General features: G+C 57.3%; 2 protein-coding genes across 11 annotated transcripts in view; both read left to right on the plus strand.

Annotated features, from left to right (window-relative positions):
- ARHGEF7 (Rho guanine nucleotide exchange factor 7) overlaps window positions 1–1,934 on the plus strand; it is a 133,619-nt gene extending 131,685 nt beyond the window's left edge. For 5 of the 10 annotated variants that reach the window (XM_036831784.1, XM_036831786.1, XM_036831787.1 and 2 more), the window contains one exon: window positions 675–1,896. In XM_036831784.1, the coding sequence (XP_036687679.1) occupies window positions 675–797 (123 nt within the window). In that variant the 3' untranslated portion in view covers window positions 798–1,896. Of the gene's footprint in view, window positions 1–674 lie in introns of all 10 variants that reach the window. The other 5 variants (XM_036831778.1, XM_036831781.1, XM_036831782.1 and 2 more) reach the window with 4 other exon arrangements.
- Window positions 1,935–8,697: 6,763 nt separating this feature from the next.
- Window positions 8,698–20,851, plus strand: TEX29 (testis expressed 29). Its single transcript, XM_036831903.1, has 5 exons — window positions 8,698–8,786; window positions 11,139–11,249; window positions 18,930–18,999; window positions 19,796–19,962; window positions 20,814–20,851. The coding sequence occupies exons 1-5, from the start codon at window positions 8,729–8,731 to the stop codon at window positions 20,849–20,851; spliced, it is 444 nt and encodes a 147-aa protein (XP_036687798.1). The 5' UTR covers window positions 8,698–8,728.
- Window positions 20,852–21,160: the final 309 nt, after the last annotated feature.

Below are 21,160 nucleotides of genomic sequence, written 5' to 3' on the forward strand. Positions count from 1 at the left end.
CCACTTTCTGGTGCAACACATGGTCCTTGTTCTTGAGAAGCCACATCAGAACGTCAGTTAAACTTGGCTAACTAGCCAAGCATACTTTGTGCGTTTGTGCGTTATTTGTTTGTATCAGTGGCTTTGGTGTCTGAGGAGGGGAGGCCGAGGAGAAGCCTGAGGACAGCGTGGCCTGGGCTGGGCAGGCGGCGGGGGCACCAGCCACGTGCTCAGAGCTGCCCTCGGCCGTCCACATGCTTCCTCTTCCCCGTTCGGGGGGCCTCCTGGCTCTCAGCAGCGGCATACGTCTGTGTGTGCGGGGAGTGACGGGCCCTGACTCACTCGGTCTCTGTTGCCCTCCTTCTCATAGAACCCTGTAGATGGGTCATCGCAGACGCGGAAGGAGTAGGAGGGACGTGAGGTGTGCCTTTTGTTCTTTTCAGCCGTTCGCTTATTCTCTTGTTCCCAGTTATAAGTGGGGGCCCTAGGCCTGCTCCGTCTGTGATTTGTCTTGGTGCCCAGGAGCAGCTGTGCGTCCGTCAGACACTGGGGGGTCCCGGTCACTGCACCCCTGGCCGCGGCGCAGGGCGGTCCCAGCCCAGGATTTCTTCCAGTGAGGCCCCAAGTCTCCTGGGGGAGGGGGTCCGCTTCAGCACCGAAGGCGGTTAATAGCCGGTGGTCTGCTTCACTTACAGGATAACAAGAAGATGAAGAAATCTCTGGAGGAGGAGCAGAGAGCCCGCAAAGACCTGGAAAAGCTGGTGAGGAAGGTTCTAAAGAACATGAACGATCCCGCTTGGGATGAGACCAACCTCTAAGGAACGTCCTGGGTTCTTTCTCGAAGACTGGTTACGAGACCAAGCTGGAGCCCCGTGACCACAACCGAGTGACTCTCAGGACCGCAGAGCAGGGCTGCACGGAAGTCCTCTTGCCTTCTGTGCGTAGAAAAGCTGCAGCTGATCACGGCCGTGGCGTTCCTGAAGAACCAGCGTGAGGTATAGACGCCGAGGCCGGACTGTGCTACCTTCCTCTCAACATCTCAGTACCTCATTTTGCAATAAGTGCAGTGACTGCGTCTGGTCTTTCAGGCTTTGATTGAATATATATAAATGTTACATATACGCTGCCTGTAAATGGCTCGGTTTTGAAAGCGTATCCGTGGTTGTCGTGTCGGGGCTGATGGCTGTGCTACAGTCCCCCTCCACTAACCTCTCTGGTCCCGCGCACTGGGACGCGTGCTCACGCACTCGTGGGAAGCAGAGTCTGGGGAGCGCACAGGTGTTCCTGGGAGATGCCTGCTCTGTTCTCCGCCACCGCAGTGCTCCGAAAACGCCTCCCACTGCAGTCTGCCTAGACAACTCACCTTGTTCGTACCTGCAGAGACACCTTCATCCCGCTGGAGAGTCTCCTGGTAAAGCAGTACCGCAGTCACTGGCGTGCGGCACTCTGGCTGAACTCGGGGGTCTGGGCCTCAGCCCCGAACACAAGAAATCGCGTCTGCCGCCACTGTGTCCAGCGACAGGTGTGCACGCGTCCGCTTCTTGTGAACACCTGAGCGTTGGAGGGTGTCCGGCCCGCTGGGGGGGCCTGACGTGTAGGCTGGTTTAATACCTTGGCCAGGCGCACTGTTTTGTCCTCCCCCGAGAGAGCAAGCTCACTAGAGCCTGTAAATAAAGTGTGTTATTTATTACACGTCGCCGCAGCCCGCGAGGGTGAGCCGTCCCGCGGGTGGGGTTTCTGTGTGAGGCCGGTCTGACCCCGAGACCTGCTCTCCCGTTGGGTGCAACAGGCAGAACAGGCAGGCCTTCCGTGCTCGCTGAAAAGGCAGTGTTTCCACTGTTTCAGCAAGAATGAAGCAATATACGCCTGAGATTCCCCTAAGGAGTGGGAGCTGAAATGTGCCCCACCCCCTGCCCCACCTCCACCCCCGCCCCACCTCCACCCCCGCCCCACCTCCACCCCCGCCCCACCTCCACCCCCGCCCCACCTCCACCCCCCGCCCCACCTCCACCCCCGCCCCACCTCCACCCCCGCCCCACCTCCACCCCCCGCCCCACTCCACCCCCTCCCACCCACCCCCCGCCCCCCCTCCACCCCCGCCCCACCTCCACCCCCGCCCCACCTCCACCCCCCGCCCCACCTCCACCCCCGCCCCACCTCCACCCCCGCGTCCAGACAGCAGGGGGCACAGAGGAGGAAGCCTGTCCTCTCTGCAGCCCCGGGCGGGCAGGAAGCCCGGCCTCGGGCCCAGCTGGTTCCTGTGCTCTGCCCCCTGCCCTTCTGAAGAGGCCGTTTTTAAAGTGAGATAATCTTCTGCAGAGAACAAGTGTCGTGTCTTTAAACACCAGAATCCCAGCACACTGCGTCGGAGACGTCTCAGAAGTGCCCACGTGGCACCAGGTGTGACTCTGTGAGCTGCGCCCTCTCACTGCGTCGGACTGTCTGATGTCCCCGAGCTGGGCGGCTCGGTCCTTGTGGTCCTCGGCCCACGGCCTCACTCGCGGGCTCCCCGGCTCGGCCGTTACCTGCTCAGCGGCTGTGCCTGGGGCCCGACGTTGACCTGCCCACGCTCGACCTTGTTACGAGAATTGCCGACTTCCTGTACTTAGCGTTGTGTTCATTAGTGCCGGGGCCAGAAGAGGTGGTCTTCGGGGATTTTTGGGAAGCCCTGTCTTTACAGTAGTATCTTTTGAGGATGCGTAAGACATTGCAGTGGGAAACAATCCAGTTCGAGTGTACTGAAGTTTGCCGTCTCGAGCAAATTCTAACTCAGGAACCACTTCATCACCTGATCTCTCTCCAGCACTTTGTGACGGCATTGTTGCCGCCAGCACCCTGGGACGGGGCTCTTGCAGAACCTGCCTTACCTATTGATTTTAGCACCCCTTCTCCTGAAGGGGTGACCGTTGACATGCTTGTGTAATGCATTACCTTTTCTTCCCGTGGATCCAAGGTTTGACTAAGCTTTTGAGGGAGCAGAGAGCATGCGTCTGAGCAGCTCTTTCTAAAAACCTGCCCCGTCGTAAATGGACTGCACCCGTTTCTCCGTGTGACCTTCTGAGGGGCTGGGAGGTGGATGGGGACGTCAGGAAGGGGCCCCCTGCCTGCTGGAGTCACCTCTGCTCCCACCTTTTGTGGATGAGGAGACGAAGCCATTGCCTCGCCTGGGACGGGAAGCGCTTGGAGGCGTGCGCGGCCCTGGGAGGCGCTCTGCGGTGGGACGTGCCGGCCCGCGTGCGCCTCCCCTGTGGACTCCCGATGCCCCCCCGGCCCCGTCCTCATTTCTCGGACATGCGGAGTCCCCGTTCACAGCTGTGGGGACACTTCACGAAATGCCACAGGCGGTGTCCTGGCCTTGACTACTCATGCTACATTGTTGTAATTATTAAACTATTTTTCTTATGTTACAGACGTGTCACTTTATCTGTGATGTGTTTTTTTCGTGTGTGTGTTAACCTTTACACTTTCTTTTGATTTTTTTTTATACCTTAAAATTCTGGTTTGAATTTTTGGCACTGGGAAATACCACATTTGCCTTTAAAATCTAGGGTTTGGGAACACTGGACGATAAATGAAAATAGAAAACAAAGTTTGGGGGCAGGAAGTGGAAGGAAAGGCTGCCAGGCGCGGCCTCCGCTTCGCCTGCCGTCCGTGGACCGACGGCTCCCGTGCCGGAGTCCCGGTAAACCGAGCTGAGCGCCGCTCTCTGGGTTCTGTGGGTCCTTCTAGAGTGTCGCGTGGCAAATGGAAGTGGCCTCTGATGCAGCCTTGCCCTTCGCCCTACACGCCACGCCGTTTAAGGAGGCCAGAAACCCGTGTTCAGGGGAGAAGCCAGGCGGGCGAGGCGGGGCAGAGGGTTCCCGGTGCTTCTCCTCCCCCAGCGCTTCCACCCTCGACCTGAGGACGGAGCTGGTGGCACGGTTGTCACAGTCACCGTGGCTTAAGGGAACGTTCGGGTAACTCGGGAACCAGGGTTTGTCACGTTTCGGTCGGATCTCAGGGAGACGAGCAGTGGACGTGTGTCTTGGTAGACAACCCAGTCTGTCTGTCTGTCCCTGTGTGTGCGCGGTCCTCAGGGTCCTCTGGTCAGGCCCCGGCCCTCCAGACGGCTGGCCTGCAGGCTGGTGAGGACAGACCGCAGGCCCCTGCAGCTGCGAGCTGGCGCCTCCCCCTCAGGACCTGCAGCCCCGTGACGGGGCCTAGAAACCTCCTCTGAGCTCTAACGTTTCGACAGAGCTGGCCAAGTTCCTAGGGGGAGTGTTAGACGTGATGTCCTTCCCAGCTTCACGGTTCCAGTTCCTCACGAAAGGGAGGGAGGGAGGTTTAAGTGCTGCCTGAAATGTCCTGACACGTTCACATCGACGCCACGGGCTCCACGATGAACTCGCCACCGGGGGAGGAGGCGGTGCCGGCGTTTCCCCACCCGCCCCCGTGACGCCCGTTTTGTCCCCAGTCTACCCGTCACCGAATTTCTCCTTTATCTGGCGGTAGTTAGAAAGCAAGTAAACCCAGCCTGCGGTCTGCCGTCCCCACCGCCAAGGTTCCTCTCCAGCAGAGGTTCCCAGGGCACCGTGGATGGGACTGCCCCCCGCCCTGCTCCCCGGGGCCCAGGGAGCCACCACGCTGGCTGGGGGAGGACGGGGGCGGGCAGGGCAGCGGGCACGCGGGCCGCTCGCCTTCCATCCCGGGAGGAGCCACGCCAGCCCGCCAGTGCCCCCGGCCCCCCGGCCTCCCGGTCCTGGACGAGGCCCTTCGCTTGGCCGCTGCTGCTTGCGTGGCGTCTGACTTTTTATTGCAGAAAATTGAAGCCCGTGTAGAAGTAACAGGTGACCATTACTCCCCAGGATTCAGGCGTGTGGCCGTCACCTGCTGCTCTGCGGGTCACACGCCAGCAGTTTGCCGAGTGCTTCCTGTGAAGGGGCTGCACGTTACATCACTGTAGGATGGTCCTCTCTCATTTCTGGGTTGGAAGGTGCCAGGAGTTTCCAGTGTTTTCTGGAAATCCACCAGAGGGAGGGGGAGGCGCTGGACAGTCTGAAAACTGCCCCACAGGACAGGATGGGGACAGCGTAGGTCTTTTGGAGGTTTACTTGCGTGCGGGTCACGCGAGGCTGCCTTTTCCTAACACACGGCTGGATGCTGATCACCTGGGCTCCGCGGGGGCTGAAGTTGCGCCGTTCTAATTTCTCCCTTAGATGCGGTATTTGACGAACTCGATTTTACTTGTAAAGGGAAGTGGTTGGCGCTTAACTGGAAGGAGGCGGGAAGTGGCGCCGCCCCTGCACGCGGCACCCCTGCAGGAGTGAGCGCTGAGGAATCCGCTCAGATTCTGTCCTGGCCGTGAGGCCGAGCACGTGGCGGGGCCGTGGGGCTCCAGCCCTGGGCGGCGTGGCCCGCGGTGCCCGACCCAGGCCCACCCACCTTTAAGCCACCGCCCTTGGGTTTGTTTGGTCCCCTAAGAGCCGCGTTAGGTGTGTGTTAGGGTTTGGAGGCTTCCTTCTCTGGCTATTGTCCCAGCAAGACTGATGACACAGGTGCTGGTTTCCCGAGGCTGCTGTGACAGGTACAATGAGCTGGTGGGTCCTGACAGCAGAGGCTGATTCTCTCACGGTCCTGAGGCCCAAAGTCTGGAGCCCGCCTATCGGGGGGCCTGGGTCCCTCTGGAGGCGCTGGGGGAGGCCCCTTCCAGCCCCCGTGATGCCCGTCCCAGAGGTGCCCGGCTCTGCCTCTGTTGGCACGTGGCCGTCTGTGTCTTCTCGGTGCCCTTCTCCCTGTGTGTCTGTTTTCTCTCCTTGGTGGGACACCAGTCATTTTGGATTAGGGCCATGGCAATGACCTCATCTTAGCCCAGTGACATCCACAAAGACCCAGCTTCAAACGGCGTCACGTTCACAGGTACTCGGGTCAGGACTTGAACGCATCTCCTGGGGGGGACACGACTCAGCCCGTCACAGGTGCTGGCCGGTCCCCGCCTCCAGCCTGGGTGGGGTACCTGCCCTCCCAGAAGCCGGCCTGAGTGTGGCCGCAGGTTCTCAGCTAAACCCCACCCTGACGATAACCAGGGAGGGGAGTCGCGCAGGGTCCCCAGAGGCTGCAGTGGGTCCCAGCAGAGCTTCTCCTGTTCTAGAAAAGCCAGGGCAGCTCCCACGGTTCCCAAGGGAACACCACTCGGTCCAGGACAGCAAGCATCTTGCTTTCTAGCTAAAACTGTATCACAGGAGAACAGGGCTCGGCTGGTAAAGGGAGACCTTAGCCCAGGTCACGCTGGAGCTCCCCCTGTGGCCCGTGAAGCCTCCATCCTCCGCAGGCCTGGCCGGTCAGGGAAGTGGACGGCAGGTCATGGGCAGCCCAGGCACCGGCCACCACCCCGAGATGCCCCCAGGGTCTCCCCATACAGCATGCTCGGCTCTCGGGTTATAGCCGCCCGGTGGCGGAAGTAGCATCGCGTTGTCCTGGGGTCCCCGGGCAGTGGGTTTCTTTCTCTTCTTTGGGTCCTACCAGCACCGCTGTGACCTCCTGAGCCCCAGGGCAGTCCCCACAGTGCTCCCTTGTCTCCACCTGAGTCAATCCTTTGAAACCTCAGATCCCATCTGGCCTCGCCCCAGGGGGGCCCGACATGACCCCGCACCCCCAACCCTGGGCTTTCTCAGCCTCTTGTGCTGACCCAGCCTTCACATGGCCACATGTGACCGTCTCCACCACTTCCTGGAAGCTCGTTGATAAATACACTTGAACCCTCTTCAAGGTGATCTGAAGTCTGAAGTCCCCAGGAGGGGACCCAGGTGCCTACACTCCTGGTGGGGACGGCGACTGGGGCGGCCGCTCTGAAGACAGTCTGGCCATTCCTCAGAAGGTTAGCCTTGAGTCACCACCTGACCCAGCCAGGCCACGCCCAGGAGTGTGTCCAAGGGAGATGGAAACACGTGCACACAAAACTCCTACGTGAAGGTCCACAGCTGCATTCCACATAACAGCCAAAAACGTGGAACAGCCCAGACGTCCGTCAACAGAGAAATGGATCAACGAAACGTCTGTCCGTGTGGTGGACTTCCTTCAGCCTTGGAAGGAGTGGGGCTCTGGCACACACTGTCACGCGGGTGTATCTTGAACACGTCAAGTGGGAGAAGCCAGACTCAAAGGCCACGCGTCGTGTGATTCCACTGACGGGACGCGTCCAGAGGCACGAGTCCCCGGACGCGGGGTGGGCTAGTGGTCACCGGGAGCGGTGGGGAGCGGAGCTGCTGCGTACCACACGGGGGCTTTTCCTAGGCTGCGAGGGCGCCGTGCTGGGGAACGCAGACCGTGGACACCGAGCGCCACTGCAGCGTACGCTCCAGACGGGTGAGTTGTGCGCAGCGGGCGGCAGTGCAGCCTCGGGAGCTACCGGACGCCCACCCTGACCTTCCAAGTCTCCGGACGTGGGCGCCGTTTACTGGGCATCAGCCACACGACAGTCACGTGCCTGTGCGTGTGTGTCATCACCTTGGTTTCAGAAGAGGAAACCGAGGCCCTGGGAGGCTTGGTCGCGTGGTCACGAGGAGGAGCCAAAGCCGCTTCATCTGGCACCAGCGTGCTCTGCGCCATCCACCAGGGCCGGGTCACTCCCGCGGCTCCACCCCACAGGCTCTGACCCGTCCCCCTCCCACGTGGCTTGCCCTCCCCTCCCTGGTTCTCCCTGTTCCTCGTCCCATCCGTCCATGACCTCGAGTGACCTTGACCCTCTAGGCCTCGGCCACCTGCTCCCCGGGTCAGGCACACCTGGGCTCTGGCTCCCACCGTGAGCCTCCGGTCCGCCCTCGGCTTCCCCCCTTGCCCTCTCCTCTCGTCACCATCACCCGCTGGGCCTGAGCAGTCCTGTCTCCTCCCCTCCCCTCTCTGCCCCCATCCCCCCCACACACACCCCCGGGGCCCAGTGTCCACCTGTCCAGCCTGGCCTCCCCTCTCACTGCGTCCATCGGGCTACCAGTCGCTGACTCTAATTAAAAGGACACACGGAAAGCACTCGACCGGCCCCGACCCCGGTCCCCCCTCTAATTTCCTCCTACCTCATCGCGTTATCCCCAAGCTCACTCACGCCTGCTTAGAGTCTGTTTCAGCACAGCCAGGGTGATGCTGTTAAGACGTAATTCACCTTCCCTCTGCGCAGAAGCCTGTCCTGACGCCCGACTTCCCTCGGCGTGAAGGCCAAAGCCCCCCACGCCACCCACACGCGTGCTCGTGCTTTGGCCTCCGTCGCCTCTCCTCTGCCTGCCTTCCCTCGAGCCGCGCCGGGTCCTCCCGGTTCTCAGATTCACCAGGCAGGCCTGCCTCACCCCAGGGCCTGGGCACTTACTGCTGCCTCAGCCTCGCTGGGCCCGGTTCTGAGGATGAGCCTGGCCGGCCGACGGGGTGGGCGTCGCTAGGGAAAGGGGCTGGGCTGCGGGGTCTGGAGGCTGGCGGCCTCCACCCCTGGCCGGGCCCCCTGTGTGATGCCGCGGGGCCTGTGTGACATCACAGCCGCGGGGCGGGCCTTCCACTGGCCAGGAGCAGTGGGGGGGAGGCGGCGGCCGGCCTCTTGTTTGATCCGAGAGCTGCCATCCGCGTGAGCGTGACCGTGAGCTGTGTGGCTGGAGCTCAGCCGGGGACGGGCCCGCCCGGCCTCCTCCCTCCCTGGCGCAAACTGCGCTGCGGCCCGGCCTCCGGGTCCCCTGTGCTGACTGCTGTCTCCCCCAGGTTCCCTTGACCCCCTGGCTGTCCTTCAGCTGCTGCGATGAGATACGCTCCAGAATTCAAGAAGTCCCCCTCGCACCTCCTGAAGACATTTGCCGGTAACAGGCCGGGCCGCGCGGGGCTCCGGGGAGGCTGTGCTTTCCCAGCCACGAGGCCCGGCGCAGGGGCGGCGGGAGGGTGCGCGGGGGCCGAGCGGGAAGCGGGGGAGGGCCGTGTGTGTCCCGTGGGAACACGTCCTGTGCGGAGGGGACGGGGCGGGGCCTCGGGGGCCGGGACACGCAGCCCTTGAGGGGTCGTCTGCGGGTCCAGTTCTGCCTGGCAGTCCCGCAGCTTCGCACCCACACTGCCCCACCGCTGCCCTCTCTCTCCGTCAAGTCACCCGTCCAGGGACCCCTCGGAGGGACGCGCCCCCGAGTGACCCAGGGATCCGGGGCCTCGGACACCGGGCCAGGTGGAGGGCAGCAGGGTGGGGAGGAGAGGGCAGCGTGGTCATGGGGCCGAGATGGGGTCACACAGAGGTTCCCAGGAAGGAGGGCCCAGCTGGGGGTGGGCGCCACCGCGCCGGCGGGGCCCAGGGAGCCTCCCCAGGTGCTCGCTTCCCGGAAGAAACGCTCCGCGGAAACCTGACGTGAAGAAAAATGCCTAAAAGCACACGTGGTTTCCCAGGGAGGTCCCAAGGGAATTTCCCCCAGTGGGAGGCTCTCTCCCGGGGACCCGGGCACCCTGACACCCTCCGGTGCCCTGACCCTGCGCCCTGGTCTGTCTGGGGAGCCCTGATGCAGCCACGCGGGACACGTGCCCCTCTCACATCTGAGACCCGCGTCACGTGCTGGGCTCAGGTCCAAACCCACGTGTCACTTGTCTGGGCACAAGGGTCCAGGCCTCCTGGACTGCAGAAGCCAAACCAGGGGAAGGAGGTGAGGAGGGGACCCACGGGGCCGTCGCAGCCGGGCCAGGCCATGCAGGGGCTCTGAGGGGCCGTCCGGGTGCCGGGTGTCCCTTCCACCTGGAAGCTCGGGTCTGGGAAGCGCCATGGATTCAGGAACCCAAGAGGACCCCGACAAGGGTATAATGGGTGTGGGATGCCCCGCGGTCCAGGGGCACAGGGCCGGCTGCCGTGCTGCTTCTCGAGCCCCCCTTTTCCTTATGAGCCACTCTGCAGAAATAACCCAAATGGTCTGTGCGGCGCTTTACAGTTTGTAGGGCGCTTTCGCAGAAACGATTGCAATTTTCACGGCCCCTCTGTGAGGGAATCAACGTTGGCTTTAGACCGACAGGCAGGGTGGACAGAGGTGCACAGTAGGTCAACAGCGGAGAGCACAGGCCGCACGGCCAGGTCCCCGGGTCAAGCCCTTCCTCCCCACGCTGGCTTCACCTTCACTCCCTCACCTCTAACACTGGCGGGCGTGAGGAGGGTCTCTGAAGAGGGGCTGCTGGAACAATCGAAGGAGATAGAACTTGGAGAAATCCCCGAGGGGGCTCCTTGCAGCCCTGACACACTTGAAGCAAAACCCAGCACAGCTCACGTCCCCTCACAGTCTGCAGGGACCGAGCCCTCGCCCGAGACCTCGGCGACCATGGCGACCACAGCCCGGGAGCCAGCACAGCCCTGCCCGCCCCGGGCCAGCGGGCCGGCTCTGGCTCCCAGGCTCCAGCTGCAGGGCGTCCCCAACTCTGTCCAGCCTTCTGTCTGCAGCGGTGGCCTCCGCAGCACAGGCCCCACGACGGGGAGGCCGAGGAGACAGGATGGGGCGCACCTGGAGTAGGGGTGTCCTGGGACATGGAGGAAAGGGCATGGGAGGGCGGCGGGTTTCCCTGGAATCCCACAGTCTGAGAGACCAAACTCCCCCCACCGACCCGAGGAAGACGGCGTTCCCTGGAGACTCAGGAAAGGGTGGGCCCTGCTCCGCGCCCGCCCGGGGAGACCGTGTTTACTGCTGATGGGCACCTGCTCAGAGCTGAGACCCTGCGGTCCTTCGCCCTCCGCTGCAAGGCACGTGCCTTCCTGGCACTATACTTTCTGTCCTTTCGATTCGACTTTTAAATTCTGAAATAATCCTCATGTTGGTCATTTTAACTCAGTCTGCGCTTAAATGTGGATTAAGAACATGTTACTGCCCGAACTCCCAAACACCCATTGTATTAGGTCTTTGTTTCCCAATTCCTTTGTGGAGCGCTGAGCCCGGCGAGCTCTCCGCCAGGATGCGTTATCTCCTTAATCACTGGGGGACTGTGCATTATTCTGTGTGTGTCATCAACTTGACATTGTCGTGGTCAGAAATCTAATTCATTCCAGATCTGAGTTTCAAAGTGAGAAGTGTATGAGGCATAATGAAAACTGTAACAAAACCCACCACGCAAACCCGCGAGCTCCCCCTCCCTGCCCCGCGTTCCTTCGAGTCAGAGGGGGCTGTGCATCGGGGTAACGTCCGTGTGTGTCTGCTTTGCAGTGTGCGACATCCCTCTGTACGACATATGTGACTACAACGTCACCAGAGATCGGTGCCAGGAACTCGGGTGCTGCTTTTATAAAGGCATCTGCTATGAGAAGGCTATTCCCAGTAAGTATCCAGCCAGGCCCGCCTTGGCGGACAAAGCCACGCAGGCCAAGAACGGCCTGCTTCCCTCTCCCGGGTCTCCGTTGCTGTTTGGGCCTCTTTCTTTGTTCCGTGGTCACATCGCCCTGCTCAGTGCAGCTGCAGGAGAGACGGCTCTGAGGGCCTGGGCCTGGGACTTCAGCCACCGGAAAAAGTCCACTCCCGGGTGGGCCAGACGTGCTGTTGAAGAGGCTTATTTGAGATCCCTCCATCCTGGGGGGGCGAGAGAGTGTAGAAGCCTGGGTTGGAGGAGACGGTTCTGCAAAAGCAGCTGGCTCGGGGCGGGGCCCCTGCGGCTGTGCGCGAGGGGAGGCCTGACCCAGGCGGGAGCTGGAGCCCTGAGGACCCAGGACAGACCCCCAGCTGGGGTCAGGATGAAACATAGACCTGACACTGAGCTTGGCTGCCGGTCCCTGAAGCCCAGGATGCGCCTGGGGAGGTGGAACTAGTAGGGGGGTCTGGGATCGGGAGGGGGCCCGAGCTGGGGGGGAGGCCGGGCTCTCCCAGTCAGACAGCAAGGGAGGCACCCAGGACTCAGAGGGCAGCAGGAGGGGCGAGGGGGGAGGAGGAGGTGAGCTGGGTCTCCTGGCCCAGAAGGGATGCCCTAACGACGCTTTCTGGATACTTCCCCACACTTCTGCCTCTGGAATTGTCTAAATTAGTATTTCCAGACACTCAAATTCTACTTGACGGTTGATGCTTTTCCTTGCCCTGTATGCATCCCTTTTAGATACGGGGGTGAGGGCTCTAGGACTTTGGGGAAGGGGTAAACACATCCCTGGAACAGGGCAGCCTGCAGGAGACCTCACCAGGGAGGAGGAACGTGTCCCCAGATACAGAAAGCTGGCCATGGACCCTCAGCTCCAATGCTCTGAGAAATGTGTCCTGTACCCTCCTCCGCCCTCACCCCTCAGGGGTCAAGGGCGCAGCTGTGTCCTGTGACTTTCTGGGATTTCTTCTTCCCTTGTTTCTCCTCTGCGGTCCCAGCTGGGCTCAGCCGCCCACCCCCAAGGCCTGCCTTCTCGTTCCTAGACACGGGAAGTCAGAAACATTACCCTCGGGGCAGCCCCATCCCACAGACTCAAAACCTTCCGCCAGCTCCTTCAAGAAGTGATATTCTGAGCAAAACAAGAAGCTAAAGCATCGGCAAGATCCGGGTTCAGCCAAGGGAGCGCAGTGTCTTCCTTTATGGTGGAGATTTGGTGTGTAGGGCCAAAGCGGAGTCAGTTTAGCTCAAAAAGAGGCAGAGAAGAGGCCACAACGAACACTCCTCATAGCTGGGAGGATTTTCTGGTGACAATTTCTCCTTCAGATCTTGAGTTAGAAGACTTGGGACCAGATCTCCTTACTCATCCCACCTGCCACCTTCAGGGACCCCAGCACCCCTAGGATCCCACACCCCTTCCCCTGTACCTGAAGATAGAAGCAATTGGAAGTTACCTCCTTTGGTTGTTATTTTTACTGAGATAGAATTCTCATGCCGTAAAATTCACCCTTTTAAAGTGTATAATTCAGTGACTTTTAGTATATTCACAAAGTTATACACTATAAATTCCAGAACATTTTCATTATCCCCAAAAGAAACCTGCACCCATTGAACCATCACCCTATTCCCCTCCCCCTCCAGTCCCTTGTAACCACCAATCTGTGTCTATGGATCTACCTGTTCTGAACATTTCATATACATGGAGTCATACCATATGGGGTGGCCTTTTGTGTCTGGCTTCTTTCACTTACATAATGTTTTCAGGGTTCATCTATGATGTACCATGTGTCAGTACTTCATTCCTTTTTATGACTGAATAGTATTCCATTGCCTGGATGGACCACATTTTGTTTATCATTTGTCTGTTGATGGGCATTTGGGTTGTTTCCACTTTTTAGCTATTATGAATGAAGCTATTATGAACAAATGCACACAGATTCTGCATGAACATGTTCTCAATTCTGGACCATATATTAACTATTTTAAAATTTTGAGGAAATGTCAAACTAGTTTCCAAGTGGCTGCACCATTTTACAGTCTAAACCAGCGGCATATGAGGGTTCCAGTTTCTCCATATTCTCACCAACACTTTTCATCCGTCTTTTTGATTATACGCATTGTAATGGGTGTGAAGTTATATTTCATTGTCATTTTGATTTGTATTTCCCTAACGAGTAATGACAAGCTTATTTTCATGCACTTATTGACTGTTTGTGTATCTTCTCTGGAGAAAAGTCTATTAAAATCCTTTGCTCAGTTTTGAACTGGGTTAATTATCTTTTTATCGTGGAGTTGTAAGGGCTATTCATATATTCTCGTAGACCCTTTTCAGATATATGATTTCAAATACATTCTCCCAAATCTGTTGACTTTCTTTTCACTTTCTTGATAGCGTCCTTTGAAGCACAAAAACTTTCAGTTTTGATGATGTCCAGTTTATCTATTTGTTCTTTGGTTGCTTGTGCTTTGGGGGTTTTTATCTAAGAAACTATTGTCTAATTCAAGGTCACAAAGATTTACATTTAGGATATCTTCTAAGGGTTGTGTAGTTTTGTCTCATACATTTCCGTCTTTGATCCACTTTGTGTTCATTTTTGTATGTGGTGTGAGGCAGGGGTACAACTTTGTTCTTCTACAGATGTCCAGTTTTCCCAGAACCATTTGTTGATAAGACTGTTCTCCACTGAATTGTCTCCACAGCCTTGTTGAAATCAATTGCTCCTAAGCGTGAGGGTTTATTTCTAGACTCTCAATTCCATCCCATTGATCTATGTGTCTATCTTTAATCAGCACAGCCAGGCTTTGATCACTGTAGCCTTGTAATAAGTACTGAAATGTGAGTCCTCCAATTTTGTTGTATTTTCAAGATTAAGTTATTATGGGTCCTTTGAATTTCCATATGAATTCTAGGATCCCTTGTCAATTTCTGCAAAAAGCCATCTGGCATTTTGATAGGGATTGTGTTCAATCTGTAGATAATTTGGGGGAAGGTGTAAAGGGGTATTGCTTTATAAAGATTTTGGTTAATTTCCAAAGTTTTGAAAAAGTTTATTACCGCAATTTTGGCCCTTGTTCTCATTGCTTTTCTGAAGGAGGGTATTTTGGGGCAGGGGCTCCTGCTCTGCCGTTTTTTCTGATGTCACCCTGAAAGTTAATTTAGGGCTTTAATGTACCTCTAGTCCAGTTGTACACAGTGGGGTAGTGAGAGAGGTACCACAAGACATAGTGCTTTTTTTTTTTAAAAGGAGTTCATTCTCCTCCGTCTATCTCATTGTAAAACCCATGGCATCTTACTCGAGAGAGCTAGATGAGTCTCAGGTCTTCCATTGTTGAATGACCCATCACATTGCTGCCTCCCAGCCGCTCGTTCACTGGGGGATGTGACAGGTACTCCTGAAGCTGACTTCATGGCACTGAGTGGTGGTTTGGCCATAAGTTGCTGCTTTTTGCACTTGTCATCCTTTTGTTGCTTTGTGGTTTTAGCGGTTGGACGCACACACATATCACTATTTGGAGAGCAGCCGATGATTAATCTGGCTCACTTCATTTCCATCACGGAGCTTTGCTTCTCAGAGGACTCTGGTGTCCTAGGCACGTATGCAACTTAATTTTTCTGAGACGTTTACCGCATGGGGCTCCTCAAATCAGGAAACTTTAACATCCAAAGGGTATGTGAGTTTGTTCCTTCAATCTTCTACATATAAAGAGGCAAAAGGCATTCAATTCCCAGGTCAAGTTACAGGCCAGGGCATAGTCTTTGGCCATTAATTATCCCAATTTACTCACGTCCTAATGAAATGGAGCCCTAACAGCATAAAGCAGTGAAATGGATCATTCAAGGAAGAATGCAGCCAGCAAAGGAACAGAAATCCAAGCTGCTGCTGCTGCTTTTTCTTTATTTTTCATCTGTCCCATCCCTTGATCATCTTCTCATCAGAGTTTTATTGTGGGAGTTGGCCATTTTGTAAATGTTAGTATTTCAGACATCATTTAAATTAGAACAATCACCTGATGCCTGTCACTTATTTGAAAAATGAACCTTATTCTTTATAGCACCTTAATTATTAGTGTCCTTAAGGAACCCAGAAAAGAACACAAACTGAAGAATTTTTGTCCTTGCAGAGGGCTCATTGTTCTGTAAGTGGGTATGTCATTTTTGCATGGAGGCGAGTATTAATCCTTTTTCCACTCTTTCAGTTATAATAAATGAGTTGTGTGAGCTAGGCATTTTCTTCAGACTTCTTTAGAGCTCAAGAGGTTGGGCCATCTGTGGGAAGAGTTTGGGCAGTGAGCCCTGCATTTGGGTTCTCACTGTGCCCTCAAATTATTTTTCATTTCTTTGACATCCTTCTCATTCAAGACGGCGAGCGAACCTTTGTACTGTGTAAGTTGTAGTATTCGGTGACAGGGTATTATGAGTTCTTTGTGCATGTAATTCCATGTTATGAAAACCTTTCACCAACTTCTTAAATTGGCTGGTTTGAAGTGCACATTGTGTTGTGGCATAATCTGTATTATTAGGAACATGAACTTGGGGAATTAGCATTAGATCTTTGAGAAAGAATTGGGAATTCAAAGAGGATGACTTGCTTTCATTCCTCAGTCTTGATTGTAGGGTACAGTATTTAACCTGTCATTTCTTCTAAGTGTTTGACTTCAGTTTCTTCATGGGACTTGCTGAGACGATTTCAAAACTTTTGTTTAACTGTATTTGGGGGAGGACTTGCCAAGATATTCCTTCAGTTGCTGTTGTTTCTGAGTGATCAATCATAGTATGTGTTTTATGATAAACCACACATATTGCTTGTAACAAATAGCGTGCTGGCCAGAGACTGTGCAGAGAGAATCATTGAGATTCAGTCTCTGCCTTCAGGAGCTTGACCTCAAGAACAAAAAGTACTCGCACATGTAAAGATGTAGAAGACATGCTGACAATAGAAAACTAAATCATTGACTAAATATGTGTGTCTCACTAACAGGGATTCACTTACATACAGATTCTGAATTTCTTTCACGAACCAGGACACAAAACCACACTAAGGAATATACACTCCTTGGAAGTCAAGAATTCGTGGGTTGCCTTCTTGTCCCTTAAAAGCTCCTAATTCGTACTTTGTTTGTTTCAATTCCATTCATTCAACATCGTTAAAGCGTACTTTGTGTCAAGGCCTAGGACCCCCTATATTAGTTATCTATCGCCATGTGACAGATGACCCAAAACCCAGTGGCCTCAGGCAACAACTTAGGGGCTTAGCTGGGTGGTTTGGGCTCAGGTGACTCATGGGAATTGTAGTCAAGATTTCAGGAGGCTGCGCCAGTCGTCCGAGGCCGGCCTGGGGCTGCACCATCTGCCCCGTGGGTCTCACCTTGTCACAAGTCTGCCTGCACGTCCTTCTACATGAGACGGTCTTCCCCACAGCCAGCGAGCGGCGAAAGAGCAGAGTAGGAGCCACGGTGACTCTGACCTCGCCTTGGGGGTCACGTCCCCCTGCAGTGCCCCTGGTTCAGAGGTCAGCCCCATACACCGCAGAAGCGTCTACACCACGGTGTAAATTCCAGGAGGCGAGAATCACTGGAGGCATCTCGGAGGCCCTGGAGATTCGGAGGTGAACCCAGGTGCACGCATTTCCACGGGAAAGGCCTCATGGAAAGAAAGAAGCCAACCGATCGGAAAGAGCCTCCAACAGGAAGTTTCCTAATTCGGTCACCGTTGCGGGGAGGCAGACTGTATCCAGCCCCAGGTCTCCCCCCAACCCCGCCCTCTCCCTGTGAACTCCCGAGCGTGAGCGCCTGCCGTATACCCAGCCTCTGCTCGCTGAGCACCAGCAGTTCCAGGAAACAGCATCTGCGTTTCCATCGCTGAGCTATTTGGCTTCAACCCCTTTCAGTTTTCTGACTTCAGCCCCACATCGAGGACCCCCGTGCCCCCCACGACTGCCAGAGCCCCTGCAGATTAGCCAGTGCAGGTCCCACTGGAGTCATCCTCGCGTCCTGGGAGGCAGCTTTCTCTACAACCATCGCTTACCTTCTGTTCTGGGTTGGACTGTGTCCCCCGAGGAGAGATGCTGAAGCCCTAGCCTCCAGTGCCTGTTGTGTGACCTTGTTTGGATGTGATGAGTTAAGATGGGGTCATCCTGGAGGAGGTGGGCCCTTGTTCCAACATGACTGGTGTCTTATAAGAGGAGACGCAGAGACACAGACTCGGGAGACACAGACTCAGGGAGAATGCTCTGTGAAGGCAGACACACAGGGACAGCGGTCGTGTGATGACGGAGTCAGAGGTGGGGTGATGCGCCCACATGCCTGGGGTAGCCGGGAGCCACAGGAGCTGGAAGAAGCAGGAAGGATCCCCACCTCCACCCCCCAGAACCTTCAGAGGGAGCATGGCTCTGCCGTCACCTTGGCCTTGGGCTTCTGGCCTCCAGGCTGTGAGCCGATACGCCTCCGTGGTTTCGAGCTGCCCAGTGGTGGCGCCCCTCCGTCATCACAGCCCCAGGAGAGCACTGCCCTAAGCGGGGACACTCTGTCTGATGATGTTATTACTGGTTAAGGTGAAACGGTTCAGAGGGAGGAAGAAGTAAGGGAATTGAAGCAAATCACGTCACTCGAGGTCGGCGCTTGCAAGCCCGCCGGTTGCCTTCCTTTGAAAGGGCGGAAGGGCAGTCGGAGAGAGGCCAGCAATGCCGGTGGCCCAGCAAGTGTCACCGTGCACGAGCTCCTCCTGGCGCCGTGCTGGCAGGCGTGCTCGCGTTCGCTCCTTTCAAGTCCTGGCGTGAGCCTGATGAAGGGAACGTGGAGGGTGGGACCGGGGCGGAAGGCCGTCTGATCACTGAGTGCAGCAGCGCTCACGCAGAACCGCCGGGCCTCAGGAGCCGTGGGTGCCGCCCCTCGGTCACCCGAGTGCTGAGCCGGCCGGCGGGTGGAGGCCCACCATCAGTCCTCGTGGGAGGCTGGTCCCCAGGCCCGCCTGTGAGCCTGGGCGCCGCGAGGCCCCTGCGGTGGGGAAGCCCTGGGGAAGGCTTGGGGGGCTCGCCCAGCTCCTCCTTCCCCGGCGTGGAGAGGGGCCAGGAATTGACCCCAATGCATGCTCCCGCACAGGGAAGCGCCAGGGTAGCGGTTGCCCCTGGGACACCTTGAAAGGCTCAGGTTCTTCTGTCGGGGGTGGGTTTTGAGAAGACGTGAGCAATTTGGGGCAGTGCACACCCCTCGCTAATAAAGGAGAGCTCAGTCCATGAAATTTGACATCAGACCTGCGGGATTGGTCACCCAAAATCATCTCCTAATATTTTGGGACAATTGACCTGAGTATTGAGGGACCATTTCCAGGGAGCCGGGGGCAGGGCGCGGGCCCGGGCACAGGAGGCAAGGAGGCCGCGTGCTGCTCTTTCTGGAGGACAGACAGACCAGGGAGCCTCTCCCCACAGCTGTCCCCGGGGTCCTCTGGGAGCCACGGGCCGCCCTGAGGGCCTGCAGGTGGAGCCTTCTTCCCTCTGCGAGTGGCTTGGATCCTGGACGTGTTTCCGGGGGGAGAAGGTGGAGAGGCGGGTGCTCAGGGCGGAGCTGGGCCTCAGGGGCAGGTGGAGGGCGTGGCCGACTCCGGGAAGCATCCCTTTGGGGATGGACCTGGGTCCAAATGATGAACTGAAATCGCTTTCCAGCTTATGTGCAAGTGTTTTCCGCCTTGATCGTGATCATCGCCGGGGCCTTTATCATCACCATCATTTACAGGTCAGTGCTTTCGTTCTCTGAGCCTCACCTGCAGACCCGAGAGGGAGAGGAACTCGATGGTGCGGGCGGGAGGCTCCCCAGCCTTGCCATGGGGGACGAGGAGGGCCCTCTGTGGACGCGAGCCCGCTGGGGGGACCAGCCTATGTCCCCGGCGCTCTTGATAGCAATGCCAGGGGCATCGAAGGACACCTGACATCTCCAGGTTGGCTCGTCCCGCCTCAGCCTCACGGCCAGCGAGCGCTGGGTCTGCAGAGCCCCGGCCGCTGGTCCACACCCAGGCTGCCCTGTCCTTCAGCCTGTGATGGTCGTGATGCAGCTGTGTGCTCAGACCCGAGTCCCCGGGCGGTGGCAGTGGTGAGGACTCACCAGGCCCTGGCAGTCACCTGTGGTCCACGGGCGGGACTGGAGTCCAGCCATCATGCGGGGCCCTGGCACCGGTGACAGGAACAAAAGCCACTGAGATTAGTTGAGTCACTGCATCCAACAAGGAGGAAAACCGCTGTCCTCCTCCGAGTGGTGCCGGGTGGTGTCTAGATGGACGGGCCTGGCTGTGACCTGCACGTGACGCTCCCTGTTCTGTCCTGGGAAGCCGGGGTGCCACGTGCCGAGTCTGTTTAGAGCACGTGTAAGAAACAAAAACGAAGACTATTAAGACAAAGCATTTATCTTGGCAAATACACATTCATGATCATGAAGCCTGTGTTTTTAGGGGCACGTCCTGGCGGAGGGCTGGGCGGCCCATAGCGTTTTCCACCCTTAATTTCTCTGATTGTGATAAAAACTCTCTTTCCATCAGAGTTGTCCAAGAGAGTAGGAGAGAAAAGGAAGTCCCTACAGAGGTACCTTTGTCCTCCAAGTCCAGCGCTACAGTGGAAATGGTGCCCTCGGGCGAGCGGCCGGCGGGGTCGAAGGCCCCGAGCACAGAGCCGTCGCACAAGAGCCCGGAGAGCGGTAGGGAGGAGGGTAAGGCGGCGGGGATGGCCAGCTTTACTTCCTCGGCGGTCTCCTCTGGTGAAGACACTCAACAGCCATGTCAGCCCTTCTGCAAGTTATACTTGTTTTTTAGTTTGGACAAAAGTCTATCTTCTCCAGCTGGGAGGGGCGGGTTTGCAAGGCGGATTCTGCCCTCAGCACGGGCTTCCCGTCCACAAGGCCATTCCCTCCTGGAAACATCGCCTTCCCTCTCCTGCCCTCCGTGTCCCCGCAGACACATCCTGCCGGGGCGTGGGCAGCAGGAGTGCCGGCTGAGCCGCAGCCCAGGCGCTGGCTGGCGGCGTGAGAGCGTCTCCTTCTGCGGCGCCTGCAGCTGTGAAGTGTCTCCCCGCTGCTCTGGTTTCCAGGAAGCCCAGTTGCTTGCCTGGTCACTCACCCTCTTAGGCGGCCTTTGGCCGGAGCCCCTGGCAGGTTAGAGAAGAGTGTCCTCAGTGATCGGCTCTGCCCTGGGCCATGTTCGTGCGGGAACTCCGTCTAGGGCTCTTGGTATCACGGGTCACAAGGCGTGGCTTTCCTGGAGCAGTGAACGGCCTGCCCCGACGTCTTCAGGGACCTGGACGGGGCCCCTGGCGGATGTGCGGGCCCGGCGCGCACCTTCTCGGGGTGCCCCCTGCGGGGAGAGGTGCAGATGCTCCTCCCCCGGGAATGAGTGGAGAGACTCGGGACAGCAGAGACACCCCGCCACCAGACTTGCTTTGGAGTGAATCATGGCCAAGTGTGTGCCATGTAGCTGTGTTCACAGGCCTTGAAGAAATTCCCCTGGGGTGGCCGAGCATTCCATTCAAAAGCCACTTCTTTTTATTTTGTTCTTCATCCCGCAGCACTGGCCATACCAGAAGACGAAGAAACTGAGGACTGAGGTGCGTGCTGGGGACCAAGTGAAGATGGGAGGGAATCTCTGAAAGAAATGGGGCAGCGGGGGAACGGCTGTTGAAATACGTTATGCCATGGCCACCCGATGAGAAAAAATAAAAATATCTTGAGAGCTTCGTGTTCCGTGCTGTGTACCCAGGGCCGGAGTTTTACCTTCAGAGGCAGGACGCCGTCGGAGCTGAGGCCATGCACCAGGAGCTTTCATTTCTGACGCTCGGCTTGGTGCTGACCCCGGGACCGGCAGCTCGCAGTGCTGACTCAGCACCGAGGCCCCCTTTGCAAGGCACAGGCTACA

This window comes from Balaenoptera musculus, chromosome 18, assembly GCF_009873245.2.
Source record: "Balaenoptera musculus isolate JJ_BM4_2016_0621 chromosome 18, mBalMus1.pri.v3, whole genome shotgun sequence".
NCBI classification, from domain to species: Eukaryota; Metazoa; Chordata; class Mammalia; order Artiodactyla; family Balaenopteridae; genus Balaenoptera; species Balaenoptera musculus.

Bases quoted from the DNA above. Each gene is read 5' to 3' on its own strand.
- TEX29 (XM_036831903.1), top strand. From the start codon at position 8,729: ATGAGATACGCTCCAGAATTCAAGAAGTCCCCCTCGCACCTCCTGAAG. The intron at 11,250-18,929 runs GTAAGTATCCAG...ATCGCTTTCCAG, and splicing joins CTATGAGAAGGCTATTCCCA to CTTATGTGCAAGTGTTTTCC. The intron at 19,000-19,795 runs GTCAGTGCTTTC...TCTTTCCATCAG, and splicing joins ATCATCACCATCATTTACAG to AGTTGTCCAAGAGAGTAGGA.